General features: G+C 54.8%; 1 protein-coding gene and 1 pseudogene across 2 annotated transcripts in view; one reads left to right on the top strand and one right to left on the bottom strand.

Annotated features, from left to right (window-relative positions):
• PPP1R13B (protein phosphatase 1 regulatory subunit 13B) overlaps positions 1-3558 on the bottom strand; it is a 76852-nt gene extending 73294 nt beyond the window's left edge. For both annotated transcript variants that reach the window (XM_037047614.1, XM_037047625.1), the window contains exon 1: positions 3199-3558. In XM_037047614.1, coding sequence (XP_036903509.1) covers positions 3199-3519 — 321 coding nt within the window. In that variant the 5' untranslated portion in view covers positions 3520-3558. The remainder of the gene's footprint in view (positions 1-3198) is intronic.
• An 8935-nt stretch (positions 3559-12493) lies between these two features.
• Positions 12494-13044, top strand: LOC118989868 (60S ribosomal protein L12-like; annotated as a pseudogene).
• Positions 13045-15148: the final 2104 nt, after the last annotated feature.

The raw sequence follows: 15148 nt of genomic DNA, 5'->3' as shown, positions 1-15148 counted from the left end.
GTGACCAACTCAAAGGCCCCACCGACACTGCGCACTAACTGCCAATTCTCAAAACTAAAATACAGAATCCAGCACAAAAAATGCACGCCCCCTTAATTTTTCTAAAACTTTTATTTATTTATTTTTAGAGAAGGGAGAGAGAGGGGGAGAGAAACACCAATGTGTGGTTGCCTCTCATGTGCCCCGCACTGGGGACCTGGCCCACAACCCAGGCATGTGCCCTGACTGGGAATCTAACCGGTGACCCTTTGGCTCATAGGCTGGAGCTCAATCCACTGAGCTACACCAGCCAGGGCAACCCCTTTCATTACAAAATCGTAAGCATGCAATTCCGTAACATAGCAACATCACACTCAAGCGTACCATAGGACATTTTAGGTGAACTGTTCACACTAAAACTATACATTATTACACCCGTATTATTACCCTACCAACCACATTCAAGCAGGCCTTACTCCTGCCAGACCCTGTCTACTCCACCAGGGGTGTCCAACCTTCTGGCATCTCTAGGCCACACTGGAAGAAGAGGTGTCTTAGGCCACACATTAAACACACAAACACCTAACGAAAACTAACAAGCAAAAAAAAGTTTTTTAAGTAAATGTACAATTTTGTATTGGGCCACATGCGGCCTATGGGCTAGCCCTGTGTTGCCACTGAACACATATGGCTACTGAGCAGCTGAAATGTGCTGGTCTGAACTGAGATGTGCCGTAAGAGTAAAACTTCAGCAATTCACACTGGATTCACACCGAATTTCAATGACTTAGTACAAAATAGTAAAATATCACATTAGCAAATGTGTCATAGTGAGTATGTGTGAAAATGAGAGTATTTTTAATAAGTTAATAAAAGATATTTTAAAATGCCACCTTTCATAGGAAGTTACTAGAAAACTTTAAGTTGAATTTGTGTGGCTCCCGGGACATCCCTACTGGAAGTGCCGCTCTCCACAAACTGTGAACCAGTTTTGCTTTGACGATACCAGGATGGTGAACACAAAATATACAATAAAGGAAGAAAACCTTATTTTTATCTTGGATATGTGGTTTAAAATAGTGTCAAGTAAGAATCACATGTTACTTAAACTTCTATCAAATTTACAATCAACCCCGACTGTGTTAGCAGAGGAAGGAATCAATCCTACAAGCAGTATTTTTAGGGGTCAAGAAGAAAATACATGTAGCTCAGTGGATTGAGCATGGGCCTGCGAACCAGAGGATCGCGGTTCGATTCCCAGTCAGGGCACATGCTTGTGGGTTGCAGGCCACTTCCCGGCAGGGGACACACGATACATTGTGTGTCCTCGGCAGAGGCAACCATACATTGATATTTCTCTCACGCTCTCCTTCCCTTCCCCTCTAAAGATAAATAAATAAAATATTTTTTAAAAAAAGAAGAAAATACAAAGCTAAAGGCCCCAAGAGAAATACCATTTGTTTCTAGAAGTCATTTTAAAACAAAAGCAGTGTGTTTTAAATAGTTAACATGCTATATGTTTTTTAAAAGCAGTATTTGATTATTTTGACTATCGTGAAGAAAATACCCAAATGCTAGATAAGCAAAGTCCTATAAACAGGAAGCCTGGTGAGACAGGGACTAGAAACCCTAACCATATGGTATAATGGTAAAATTTGAACGTACCATATGAAAAATATAACCAAGTGTTTTTTAACAGAGTATCCAGATTTAAACATTACATAACGATAAAATCAGTCAGAACTTTGTAGATACCCTTCAACATTATTGCAGCACCAACATAATACATCAGTCCCCTGTTACAGGTCTAACTAAAACTGCTTTCAGAACCTCACCACACGGGAACGCCTTTCCGAATCCAGCCCGTGAGACCAGGGGAGGAGGGTTACGGGAGTTGACACTTCAAGGCCACGCTGGCAAGAAGAAGCATCTGCGTGGCACTAGGTTTGACAGGCCCCTCGGGACACATCACCCTGTCTGACTGCAGGGACGGCCCAGGGCCACCGTCACGATTCGATCCCCACGGAACTCCTGCTGGGAGGCCTTGCCTCGTTCAAGGTCACCGGAGCTAAAAAGTGGCAGAACCAGTACCGACTCCGAATCTTCTCGTGCGCATCCAGTTCCACTCCACGACAAGATAAGCGCTCCCGGAAAACCAAGGGTCCAAGGACACAACCCAGCCTGAGGCCGAAGAAGGACCTAAGGCTCAGCCAGGTGAGACCCTAAGGGGCGGCGCACAGGATGCGCCAGAACCCGCTCGGAGGGTGCCCAGGGGGGAAACGACTCGAGGACCGGGGACAGCTGAGCAAGGCGTCCTCGGGCGCCGCACGGCAGAACTGTGCGCCGGCAGAACCCGCTCCTGCTTCTCCCCGCAGAGCCTGCGGGTTAAAAGGATGACTGCGACGCTATTTACTACGAATGCGTCTGAGAATTTCACTGGGCGCACCGGCGCTCGGAGGGCCCGCCGGTCCCTCCGGGCAGCACCCGCGCCGCCTTTTTCCCGGGGTCCCGGCATTTAGCTCACAGAAGCCGGACCCGAACAGCATCATTCGGCGCCGCGGCTCGCGGAGGACGGCGGGCGGGCGGACGAACGGCGGGGATCTCGCGCCTGGCGGGGCGCCTGCACCCCGGGGGCCGGACAAAGGCGGCTCCCGGAGCCCCGCTCCGCCCCCGCGCACCGCGGACGCGGGACCCGACGCTCCCGGCGGCTGTGCAGCCCCCTCCCTGAGCGGGCTCACCGCAGGGCTGCGGGCAGCGGCGGCTCCCGGGCGCGACCACCACATGGGGGCCCACGCCACCGACCGCCGGCACGCGCGCCAGCTGCGGACCCGGCGAGCACCACGCGCCCACGGCCTTGCGGCTCCCACCCGCCAGGACGGACGGAAAATGAGGGGCTCCGATTTCACGCTCTGCCGCCCCTCCCCGGCAGGAAGGGCTGCGGCCGACGGAGCGCCGGCCGGGGTCCGCGCAGCGCGGGGCGGCCCACCCGCGTCCCCGCCCCCTCCCGGACCTCGGACCCCCGCCCCTCGCGCGACCCGCACTGACAGCCCGGCGCGCCCCCACCTGCCCGCCCGGGGGTCGCGGGGCCGGGCGCGCCCGCCAGGCTACTTCCTTCCCCGCCCGCCCGGCCGGCCTTGCGCCGGGCCCCAGGCGGGGAGAGCGGGAGGAAGGAGGCTTGGCCGGCGGCCCGCGGAGGAAGCCGCGGCCTCCTGCACTCACCGGCATCATCGCGACGCGGGTCCGCGACGCCCTCCGCCGCCTGACAGGACGCTCGGCGCCGCGCCCGCCGCTCCGGCCGCCCTCACAGGCCGCGCGCCGCCGCCGCACTCTTGGGCCCTCAGCGGCGAGGCGGCGGCTGCGGCGGGCTGCGGAGCCTGGCCGGCCTGTCGGAGCCGACGGCGCACTGCGTCGCTGCTCTGGGACCCACTGCCGCCGCCGCCGCCCGAACACCTCCCGCCGCCCGCCCGCCCGCCCGCTCGCGGGCTCTCTCCTCAGCTCCTGTTGGCCCCGCCCCCAGCGCGTCGCCCCGCACGGGGCCATCCGCCCCCTCCGATTGGCCCGGCGGGGGCGGGGGGAGGGGCGGAGCGTTGAGGCCCCGCCCATCCAAGCTCGCTCTCAGCGGCGGCCAGGTGCGAGCGCGCTCGTGAGCGTCCGCGCTCCCGCGGGGGAGAGGGGAAGCTTGGCCCGAGCCACGCCGGGCGTGTCAGCCTGTGGGCTGGGGGCCGCGCAGGACCGAGAGCCCGGACTTTCTGGGACCTTGAACATGGGAAAATCGAGGCCCAAAGAGGGAAGGGACCCCGCAGCGAACCACACCATGGCCAGGACTCGAACCGTGGGCTCCAGAAGGCTGGAGTGGGCGGGACGCACCGCGTCTGACTGCTGCCTGACCCCGCTGCTCCCCGCGCCGGGTGGGGCTGCAGGCGAGGGGCCTGGTCGGAGGGGCGTGGGTGTTCCCGGAACCGTCCACGTTATCCGGCGCCGCAGTGCTCAGGATGCACCCACGAACGTGCCTGGCGCTCCGGCCCCAGGACGGGTGACCTCCCCCACCCCCGCGTCTTCTTGTGCTTCCCCGCGCCTTGCTCCTTAGGCCAGAGGGCCTTTCAGGACCCGTCTCCGCTCTTCAGCTTTGGCTCCTCACCCAGGTGCACTTGCGCCCGACCTAGACTGCCTGTGTCCACCGTGCCAGCAACCTTCGTGGCTCCAGCGTCCCAGGGCAGGGTCCAGCCTTCCTCTCCAGGCTCCAGATCTGTCCTTACAGCCTTGTCTCCCGTGACACCCTTTCCTCTGGCCTGCGTGCCTGAGTGACGGAGCGCTGGGCAGAATCGCCCCTGTGTCCAGAGCCTAGCGCGTGGCATGGAGCAGGCCCTAGGAAAGGCCTCCATCAGCGGGCAGACATCCTTCTGTGCCCTCCACACTGTACCAGTCACTCAGAAACCTCAGAAAGATTAGTCTGTGCCCCGTGTACTCCACGGCACCACTGCCACGTCCGCAAGCACCCAGAACATGGAGGTCTGTTTATGGCCCCAAACACCAAAGGGCCAGGAACCACCTTGGAAAGGGCCCTGCTCCTGGGAGAAGCCACAGGTGGTGGTCAGGGTTCCTCTGTAGCCCGTCTGCCCCTCTGTGAGGCTCCAGGCTGCTGGACGGGGCTGGCTGCAAAGAGGAAGGAGGCCAGGCAGAAACCACTGTCCTCGGGAGTTCCCCTGTTCTTCAGGGCTGTGGTGTGTGTGCACACGTGTGTGTTAGTGGCTGAGAGTGTAGGCTTTCTGGTGAGACACTGCCTCTGACATACCCTCACTGCATGACCTTAGACCAGCTACACCGCGCCATATCTCTGCCATCTCGGTAATGGGAGGTTGCCCTAATAGTAGTGCCCGCTTCCTGGGATTTGGGGATCACAGCCGTGACATATGAAAACTCCTAGCACAGCTTGTGGAACATGGGAGCTGCCCCATTAATAGCAGTTTTCTATAGTTGTGCTGCCATGAGTAAACAGGCCTCGAGTACAGGTGTGCCTGGGGGAAGGGTCACTCAGGGACTCTTGAATTCTTGCACACAGGGCATCGCCAATAACGCCATCCCTTCTAGGAGCAGGGTTTGGACAGCGAAAGAAGCTCTGGGTGACGGGAGACCCTAGGCAGGGGCCCAGAGACCCAGGCTCTGGTTCCAGCTCTGCTTCTGACTCCCTACGTGGCCGTAGGGACTTGCACCCCTTCCTGGGTCTCAGCTTCCCCATCTGTAACCAGAGAAGGGTTGGATTCCCTGACCCCAGGAGGGTGTTCAAGCTCTGACATGTTCATGTTCATGTTCATGAGGCATGAAGAGGCCCACTAAGTGGTGAAGGGGCTCCTGTCTGTCACCAGCCCACTAAGCCAGGTAAGGGAGAGGCCTTGCCAGGAAGCTGCAGAGAAACACCACCTGGGGTGAAGTGATCAAAATGAGCCCTCTCTCCTTGGCCATTGGGTCCCACCTTGCCTGTAGAACGAGTGCGAGCAGACAGTGGCAACTGACCCACCCTCACATCACGGTCCCCTCTGCCCTCCAGGCAGGCACCCATTTGAGACTAGGCTGGTCAGAGGCTCCCCATTGAGGCTCTCCCATCGTGCCTGCTCCTCCCTGTCACCCTACTCCTAACACCTGGCAGCAGGCCCTATCTACTGGCATCTAGACCAAAGGGGTGTTCATAAGCGCCCTGCCTGCTCTGACCTCCTCCACGCCCAAACCGCCCCACACACAGCCATAATTAGGTCACACATACATACTCCTGCCCTGCAAAGCTTCTCGGTGCCTCCCTATCCCTCAGACTACAGCTCACAAGGGGCCCTTCAGAAGGCACCACTGATGGGGTCCTAGGAACGTAGGGTGCTGGGAGGTGCCTGCATTGTTCGGAGATGCACATGTGCCTGTTAGGTGTCTGTAATCTACTTTAAACAGCTCAGCAAAAGGGAGAGAGTGGGAGGCAGGGAGAGCACGCCGCAGTGCACACAGCAGAATCTTGACAGTTGTTAAACATGGGTGATGGGTGTGAGGCACATTGTATTTTTCCTTCCACTTTGTATATTTGAACTATTTTATATTAAAATTTATTTCCTTTATATTTAAAGAAAAGAAAAAGGCCATTTCAGGAGAAAAAGCTGTATATATTCATGTTTGCACAAAGGAATTCTTGAAGGGTCCAGACTAACTAATAAAGCAATGACTAGAGGCAGGAACAAGAGCTGTGTAGATAAGAGACAAAATCTGGAATGCTACTTTGCAATATTACTTCTTAAAAATAAACCTTATTTTTAGAACCATTTTTAGATTTACAGAGTAATTGCAAAGACGATACAGAGTTCCAATATTACCTGTCCCTGCCCTATTCCCTATTACTAACATCTTACATTAACATGGTACATTCATTACAACTAATGAATACTGAGTCATTGTTATAGTGTTGGCCAAAAAGTCCGATACACATTTTCTGTAAAATAAAAACCACATTTTTCATTTTCACCAGTAACTTTATTGATTTGGGTATTTTGAGTATGTCGGCTATCTCCTTCTAGTGGGGAGAGGCCAGGGGTGCTGCTAAACACCTTCCAATGCATAAGACAGACCCACAGCAAAGGATTATTTGGCCGAAATGTCAATAGTATCAAAAAACTTCACAAACCACTCTGACATGTTCAATCAGTAGCAGAACCTTCTCCCTACACTGCACAAATCTTTTTATGCATTTCAGCTGCATTTTTACCTTTCTTGAAATAAAGTATAATATGCCAAAAATGTTACATACCTTCTTCCACCTTCAATATTAAAATGGCTGCACAAAAATTCACCAATTTTGATAAGCTTTTTTAATGCATGCTGCTGTGACAGCTGTCACAATACAGTCTAACAAAATTGTTTCGACTGAAATTAAAGACAACTAAGCACTGCTAGAGCCATCATAGGGAAAAGAAATATAATGAACTTTTTGGCCAGCCCAATATAAAGTCAAGTTTGCAGTTTACTCAAATTTCCATACTTTTACTCAGTGTCCTTTGTTCCAGGGTCCCACCTAGGCTGTTACATTACATTTGGTGGCTGGGCCCCTTCCGCTCCTCTGGGCCACTTTCCCAGGCTTTCCTTGGTTTCTAGGACCTGGACAGCTCTGAGGAGGACTCCAGGCGTTGTGTACAATGTTCCTCACTTGAGACTTATCCTGTATTTTTGTCGGGATTAGACTGAGGCGGTGGGTTGTTCTGTTTCGTTTCCTTTTTGGAATACAACAGAGAAAAATGCTATTCTCATCACATCACACATCATCACATTTAACTCAACCTGATCTCTCGCTGTTGCTGTTGACCTCGATCCCCTGGTCATTCTTACCTCCTACGTTTGATTTTGAACCGGGTGAATATACTTTTTGAAGTTAAAATTTAAAAAATGTAAGAACTATATTAATTTTCTAGGGCTGCCATAACACAAAAGATTAAAGACTGGGCAGCTTCAGCAACAGAGTTTATTTTCTCAGAGCTCTGGAGGCTGGAAGTCCCAGGTCAAGGTGCCGGCAGTCCTGGGTTCCTCTGCAGCCTCTCTCCTTGGCTTGAGGGTAGTCACCCTCTTGCGGGCTCTTCATGGGGTCTTTTCTCCACACACACCTCCCTTGTGTCCATCTCTTTTTGTAAGAACACCAGGCACACTGGCGTAAGGCACACCCGTATGACCTTTGTCTGACCTCGGTTACCTCTTTTGAGGTCCTACTTCCAAATGCAGTCACTTTCAGAGGTACAGTAGGGGGTTAGGACTTCCACCTATGGATCTTGGAGGGGACACAATTCAGTCAATAACAAGACCCTTTGCAGCAGGGGACCCAATCTAGCTTTCCAAGTTCATCTCCCAGGCCCCCAGCATCCCACACCTAGATCTTATACCCCAGTCATCCAAAACCCTGGCCACTCCCTGGTCCTTGTCACTCACCTCCCTGTGCCTGAAAAAGCACTGTCATCTTCCTCAAGAAGTACCACCCTGTTCTTGTCGCAATTCAAATCCTTCCTCTTCTTTCAGGGTTTCCCGGATACCCCCAGGACTCATCTCTACTGTCTTCTTCCAGGCTGCTGAGTCCTGGGTCACTTGTCACAACCTGCCACCTTAGACCTGGCAGCACACCTGTCCCCCCCAGGGGCCAGCAAGCCTGCTCAGGGAACAAGTGTTGACTGAGTTTCTCTGTGTCCCCGGCACTGGCCCAGGCCTTGGCCACACCACTCAAGCAACACAGACAAGGTCCCTGTGCTCTTGGAGCTTGTACTCTGGTCAGGGAAAAGGTGGTAAACAAAACACAAAGAAAGTAACTTCAGACAGTGGTAAGCGTATTAAAAAATAACAAAGCCCTGCCCTGGCTGGTGTAGCTCAGTGGATTGAGCGCGGGCCTGCGAACCAGATGATCGCGGTTCGATTCCCAGTCAGGGCACATGCCTGGGTTGCAGGCCGGTTCCTTGCAGGCTAACTACCAGCAGGGGATGCACAAAAGGCAACCATACATTGATGTTTCTCTCCCTCTCTCCTTCCCCTCTAAAAATAAATAAATAAAATCTTTAAAAAAAAATAACAAAGTCCTACAATATGACAGAGACAGCTGCTTTTGCCACCAAAGGGTAACATTTGAGTCGGAACCGCATACCTAGCAGCTGTGTGCATGCATGCTGGCATTTGTGTGTTGGGGGAGGGGGAGGGACAGTGGGCTCACGGGCAGGGCAGGGAGAGAGTGCAGGGAATCGAGGTCCGGGTTGGGTGCGTGTGTGCACCACGATCAGTCTGGATTTTACTTTGGCGGTTTTCCAGGGCAGTGGAGAGAGCTGATCTGTTTTCCAGTGCCCACTGGGCACTCTGGGGAGGCTGGCTGGCGTGGCGAGGAAGAAGGGAGGCCCTTTAGGAGTGGAGGTGGTGAGTGTGGGAAAGGGATCCCACTTAGGTTGTGCTTTGAAGGGTGAGACTTGGGGAGAAGAGAAAGGAAAGACCCAGAATGGCCCCCAGGATGCTGCCCAGGGCTGGGGGGGGGGGTGGCCCAGGCTGCTGGGCATCCACAGAGCCCCCTGCATGCCTAGTGAGCTAGGGACATGCCCAGTGTGGCTGTCCTGCTGCCCCTGGCCTGCCTCCGGAGGGACAGGACCCCCTTTCTCCATCCAGTCTGGGCCCCTGCCCCATCCTGCTGTCCATCATCCAGCACTCTGGCCAGACATTGGCCACACCCAGGGCCTCTCTGCCCACTGCCCCCAGCTGCTTTTCCGCCTGCTCCTCCCCAGTCAGCGTCACCTTGATCACTCTAGTCCCCTACAGAATGAAGGACGTTTCTAAAGTGCAAATCAGACATGGCCATGGCCCTACTGGGACCCCCATGTGGCTCCCCACAGCTCTCAGGGGCAAGGGGGCCAGGTAGTTAGACCCCTGGGGCTTAGGCCTCTTGCTCCCCAGCCCCAGGCCTCCCATCCCTGCCAGACAGCCCTCCACCCCACAATCCTGACGCTCCCATTTCCCTGAGTGTGGGGGTGGGGACAGCGGGGACGCAGGCTCCTGTTCCACCCCCGCAGTTCCCGGGAAACCTGTTTCCCCAAGCGTTGGCTTCGAACCAGTTGCGGTTCCATTAGCTCCTCTGGGGCATTAAGTAATAATTTTGGACTCAAGGTTGGAGAAGAACTGGGTGTGAGTGAATACAGCCAGCGATCTGCTCTTCGGGTTCTGGGTGGCCGCGCCGCCCTGGGTCCCCGGCGGCCCGCACGCAGTCGTGGCAGAAAGACGGTCATGGAGCGCTGACTCTGTGCGGCCTCCGGAGGAAATGCAGCTGAAAACCGAGCGACCCGCACGGGCTGGGGGCGCCGCCGGCGCCGGGCGCAGGGTCGAAGCCCCGGGGACGCCCTGAGGCGGGTCTCTGCAGCCCAGCTAGGTTTCGTCACGTGCCTCGGCCTTCGCTCCACGGCCAGGACTCGAACCTAGTGGAGCAAGTACAAGGCCACGATGGTGGTGCCAGGCGTGCTCCTTCCTGTCCCGCTGGGTCCCGCAGGCTCCCGGGGGCTCCGGCTCCGCCCCTTTGGGCGGGGCGTCAGGCGTGGGGCTTATTATAGCCTTGGGAGAATCTGCGGCACCCACAGGCACCCACAGACCGGATTCTGGTCTGCGGCCTAAAACCTCAGGCTCCCCTCCTCCGAGGGTCCGCCCTGGGGCCTGGGGCCTCGGGGGGCGGGGGGAGGGCGTGGAGACCTACCCGCGCTGGGTCAGGACGCGCATTGATTCGCCCATTTCTGACCTTTACTGTGACAGCAGTGCCAGACTGGGAGGTCGGAGACCCTACCCGCGGAGGCGTGTTGGAGGTCCTGGCAGAACGCGACTTAGCTCCGGGGCGTTTGTTCTTCCCACGCCTCCTACCCCAGGCACCTCCTTCCCGCGCTCCGCTGTAGCGCGTTTTCTCGACCATCCCGCCCAGCTGCTGTGCGGTCTGGATCGGCCTTCCCTCCCCCAGCGCTCGGACACTTCAGGTGCTTCCAGTTTCCGCCATTATTCATGCCGCTGTCATTCATCCCACATCATTCAGGGTCCCGTGGGAAAACAGATGGCTTCCGCAAATTAGGGAAATTCCAGGAGGGTTATTTTCAAAGCAGGACTGCCTACAGAGGGGGCGGGGTGGGGACAGGGGACCCACAGAGGGAGCGCAGGACTCCAGGGCCAGCACAGGTGACACAGTTACCACCACCAGGGCTGGAAGCGGGTGAGAGAGGAAGTCGGCAAACGATAGAAGAGTCACCAAGAGGTGGCCCGACCCTGACAGCAATAACTTTCGGTCAAGTGACACAGGCTGTCCAAGGCCACCCCACAGGGAGAAGCCAGATCTATTTTCTGACCTCCCACAGGGCACTTCTCTGTGCAAACCCCCCGGGGTGCGGAGGACTGGGAAGTGTGGAGGCAGTGAGCCGACAGGGGCCTGCGCAGGCACAGAGCCAAGATTCAGACAGTTCTGACTGCACACACCTTGCTTTCTTTTATGAGTTCAGCATCCATTCTGCAACAACTAATTGCATATTTTGTAACAAGAAGTTAACAAAATGTGCTTCCACATAGCATTGCACCTGGGACCGTGGGCTGTGGAGCTAGACCACCTGCTACTTAGTTCTAGAGCCTGGGTAATTTGGGGCAAGTTATGCAACTTTTCTCTGCCTCAGTCTGCTCCTCTGTCTTACGGGGGTATTTACAGGGCCCACCTCAAAAGATTTTTGTCTGGATGGTATAAAATGATAGGTTGGTACACAGCGAATGCCACACAACCATTCGCTGTTACCCTGCACTGGACAAGACAGTGCTGCCAGGTGGGGAGCGTCTGGGGTCTCCAGAGGCACCATGGTCACCCGAGCACCTGCAGCCTTGGGTGCCCCAGCAGGCCAGCCCGCCCTTGAAACTCCCCTCCCGCTGAAGAGCCGCAAGTCCTCTTGCTGGCTCATCCCCCTCAGCCTCCTCCGCACAGACGCACAGGCAGGGACACGAGCTGGAACAGGGAGATCTGTTCTTCTTGCTGAAAACAAAGAAGGCAGCTGGTGGTGGGGCGGGCCCTCTTGGTGCTCAGAGATAGTGTGACTGCTACCGTTTGTCCTGGGGTGCCTGAGACACTCTGGACAAATCCGGGACACTGCTCCCAAGTGAAGGAGGACGATGCCGGAACTGCCTCCCAGGGACCTGAAGGGAAATCGTCCATCTCTAAGCTTGCCTGCTTAACCAGGTGGGCGGCTCAGCCGAGTGAGTGGGAAGAAGCCTCCCAGGCCATCTGGAGCCTGCAGGAGGGCGCTGGTCTGGACCGGCCCCGATGGGGCTGTCTGGGCCAGAAGGGGGGATTCACATGCAGTCACACTCTCACACGCCACCTGGTGCGGGTGGCAGCACAGCACTTGCTTCTGGTCCCCTTGGGACTGGCTTCTAATCTCCTCTACGTGTGACGTAGTGATGGGTGGGAGTCAGAAAGGCCTGCTCCACATTCCAACTCAAACCAAACATGCAAAAACAACCCTGTACAGAGTGCCTGGCTTTCTCCATGTTTAAAATCCTTTCTCGTTTTTATCAAAATCACCCACAGACTTGATTTTTATCCAGACAAACAGTATGCAAAGGCTTCTGATGAGGCAGCAGGCCCAGGCCTGTCTCCGCATCACACCCCAGGGCCAGCCCCTTTCAGTTTCTGCTTTTGTGTGGTGTGCGCGCGTGTGTTACCTTCCTGTTTGTAAGTGGTGCCCTTGCACTGCTATGTCTTGAGTTTTCAACTTGAGACATCATGACTGACGGTAGCAGCCTTATACACCCTCTCCCAACACATCTTTTCCCTTTTCACACACACTCAAGTCTACGTTCGGTCTAGACAGTGTGTAGGATCCATTATTGTGTGTGTGTGAACACAGCTCGCTGCTGAGCCAAGGAGTGTGCAAGACCAGCCTGCTGCAGCTTTCGGCTTTCGGCTCGGAGGAGGCGAAGGTGCAACTTTCTTCGGTCGTCCCGAATCCGGGTTCATCGGCGGATACCAGCTGCTTCCACCATGCCGCCGAAGTCCGACCCCAACGAGATCAAAGTTGTTTACCTGAGGTGCACCGGCAGGGAAGTCGGTGCCACATCTGCCCTGACCCCCAAGATCGGCTCCCTGGGCTTGTCTCCAAAAAAGGTTGGTGACGACATTGCCAAAGCAACCCGTGACTGGAAGGGTCTGCGGATCACAGTGAAACTATTCCGAACAGACAGGCCCAGACGGAAGTGGTGCCTTCTGCCTCTGCCCTGATCATCAAAGCCCTCAAAGAACCACCATGAGACAGAAAGAAGCAGAAAAACATCAAGCACAGTGGAAACATCACTTTTGATGAGATCGTCAGCATCGCCTGACAGATGCGGCACCAGTCTCTGGCTAGAGAACTCTCTGGAACCATTAAAGAGATCCTGGGGACGGCCCAGTCTGTGGGCTGCAACGTGGATGGCCACCACCCTCATGACATCATAGGTGACATCAACAGCGGTGCAGTGGAGTGCCCGGCTGGTTAAGAACTACAAAGGAAAATATTTCAATTAAAGATCACTTAACAACCAAAAAAAAAAAGACCAGTCTGCTGCAGCAGGTGTGTTGTGAGCGAGAAGAAGCTCCCAGGTGGCTGGTAGGCAGGGGTGGGCTGGCAATCCAGTCCAACCCAGAAATCAAGTTATTCGTGACAGTCTTCCCCGGGCGGACTTCCAATTTGTGATGGAAGCCATCCGGGCAAGCAGTCCCACTGTTAAAAAGAGGGCTTCAACGATACATGAAAGCCTTAAAAATAGGCTCAAAAGTCCCACGGAAAAGCGTCCCCTCAGGGCGAGGTTGGTGTGGTGTCAGACCACTCCCTCTCCGCCAACCTCGTTCAGACCTCCTGGGGAAGCTGAGCCTGCAGATGAGGAAACTGCAAAAAATTCCCTCAGATTAGGACAATTCACTTGCTTTTTATTGTGTCATTAGGGAAGGCTCCCTCTAGACTGTGCTTCTGCTGTTGACGAGACTGGTCTCTTTCAGAGGTGAGTCTCTTCAAGGGTCACCCTCTCCCTGGAGGAAGCAGAAGCCTGAAGGCCAAGGCTGCCGAGGGACCAGCTGTGACTTTAGGTGCTAGTGCCTGAGGGGAAGTGCCTGTTAGCACCTGTGTTAGAATCCTTGTTGTTTTCGGTCAGGCTCTGAGTGCAACGCTCCAAGATGCGAGACATGAGGATCTCATAAAGGACTTGCATCCACAATATGTAAAGAGCTCTTATAACTCAATAGTAAGACAAACAACCCAATAAAAATGAGCAAAAGACTTGAAGAGACACTTCGGCAGACACACAGATGGATGACATATGAGCACATGAAAGAGTCGTTAGTCATCATCAGCAAGACAGCATCACACACGTGCTTAAGGGCTACCGTGAAGAAGGCTGAGGTGTCCCGTGCTGGCTGGGAGACGGGGCACCCGAAAGTCCTGCCCCACTGGTGAGAGGACACCCTGGCTCAGCCACTTTGGGATGCAATTTGGTATTTTCTTTTTTTACTTTTTTAAAACTTTTTAAAATTGTTGTTCAAGTACAGTTCTCTGCCTTTTCCCTGCACCCCTCCCCCATTTTCTTTTACTTTTTAAAAAACTCCTCACCCAACAATTTTGACAGAGAGAGGAAGGGAGGCAAAGAGACACTGATGCGAAAGAGAAGCATTCATCAGTTGCCTCCTGCATGTGCCCTGACCGGGAAACGAACCTGTAACCTTTCGGCGATGCTTCAACCAACTAAGCCACACCAGCCAGGGCTCTTGGAGTTTTCCCTGAAATTCTCTTTGATCACGTAATGTCTTCTGTTTTCTATCGTTTTGTTTCTGTGGGGCCCCTGGCATTCAGCTGCTGGGCCTCCGTTTGGTCTCTCAACTTCCTTTTCCCGCCTTGGCTCTCTGTCTGCATTCTGAAAGATTTCCTCGGTTTGCGGAAACGATCACGAGGCGGCCTGATCCATGTTCGCGCTGTGAACGCTGGTTACGCATCCACCGGCCCCCACGCCACACCTCCAGCCTGGACTTGCCCCCTGGCTCCATGTCCCTGTGCCCAGCCGCCTTCTCAGCATCTCTCTGCCCATCTCCTAGGCTTCTCAGCATGTCCCCCACCAAACCCCTGTTTCTAACTCCCTGTGTCACGGCCCCTCGGAAGAGAACCACATCCTAATCCAGAGAACCTATGGATTTGCTGTTACCTTATACGGCAAAAACAGACTTGCAGTTGTGACTAGGGTAAGGGGCTTGAGACGAGAGACAATCCTAAATTATTCAGGTGGGTTCTACAGGTAATCACAAGTCCTTACGAAAGGCAGGCCAGCCCTGGCTGGTGTGGCTCAGTGGGCTGAGCGCCAGCCTGTGGACCCAAGGGGCGCCGGTTCAATTCCCAGTCAGGGCACATGTCTGGGCTGCTGGCCAGGTTCTCGGTTGGCTGATACCTGTTTCTCTGTACACATCCGATGTCTCTCTCCCTGTCTTCCTCCCTCCCTTCCCCTCTCTCTACACGTCAATAAATAAAATCTTAAAAAATAAAATGAAACCAGTAAGATCGTTTCTCTCTCCTCAAAAACTCTCACTGGCTCTCTATCTCACCCAGAAGCGCCAGATCCCCTGTCGGGGTCTGACGCAGGACCGACACAGGTGCTGCCATTG

This window comes from Sturnira hondurensis, unplaced genomic scaffold (genome assembly GCF_014824575.4).
Source record: "Sturnira hondurensis isolate 20B ecotype Veracruz unplaced genomic scaffold, ASM1482457v3 Scaffold0000780, whole genome shotgun sequence".
NCBI lineage: Eukaryota > Metazoa > Chordata > Mammalia > Chiroptera > Phyllostomidae > Sturnira > Sturnira hondurensis.
Note: the sequence above shows the minus strand (reverse complement) of the source record. Positions and strands in the feature narration are given on the sequence as shown.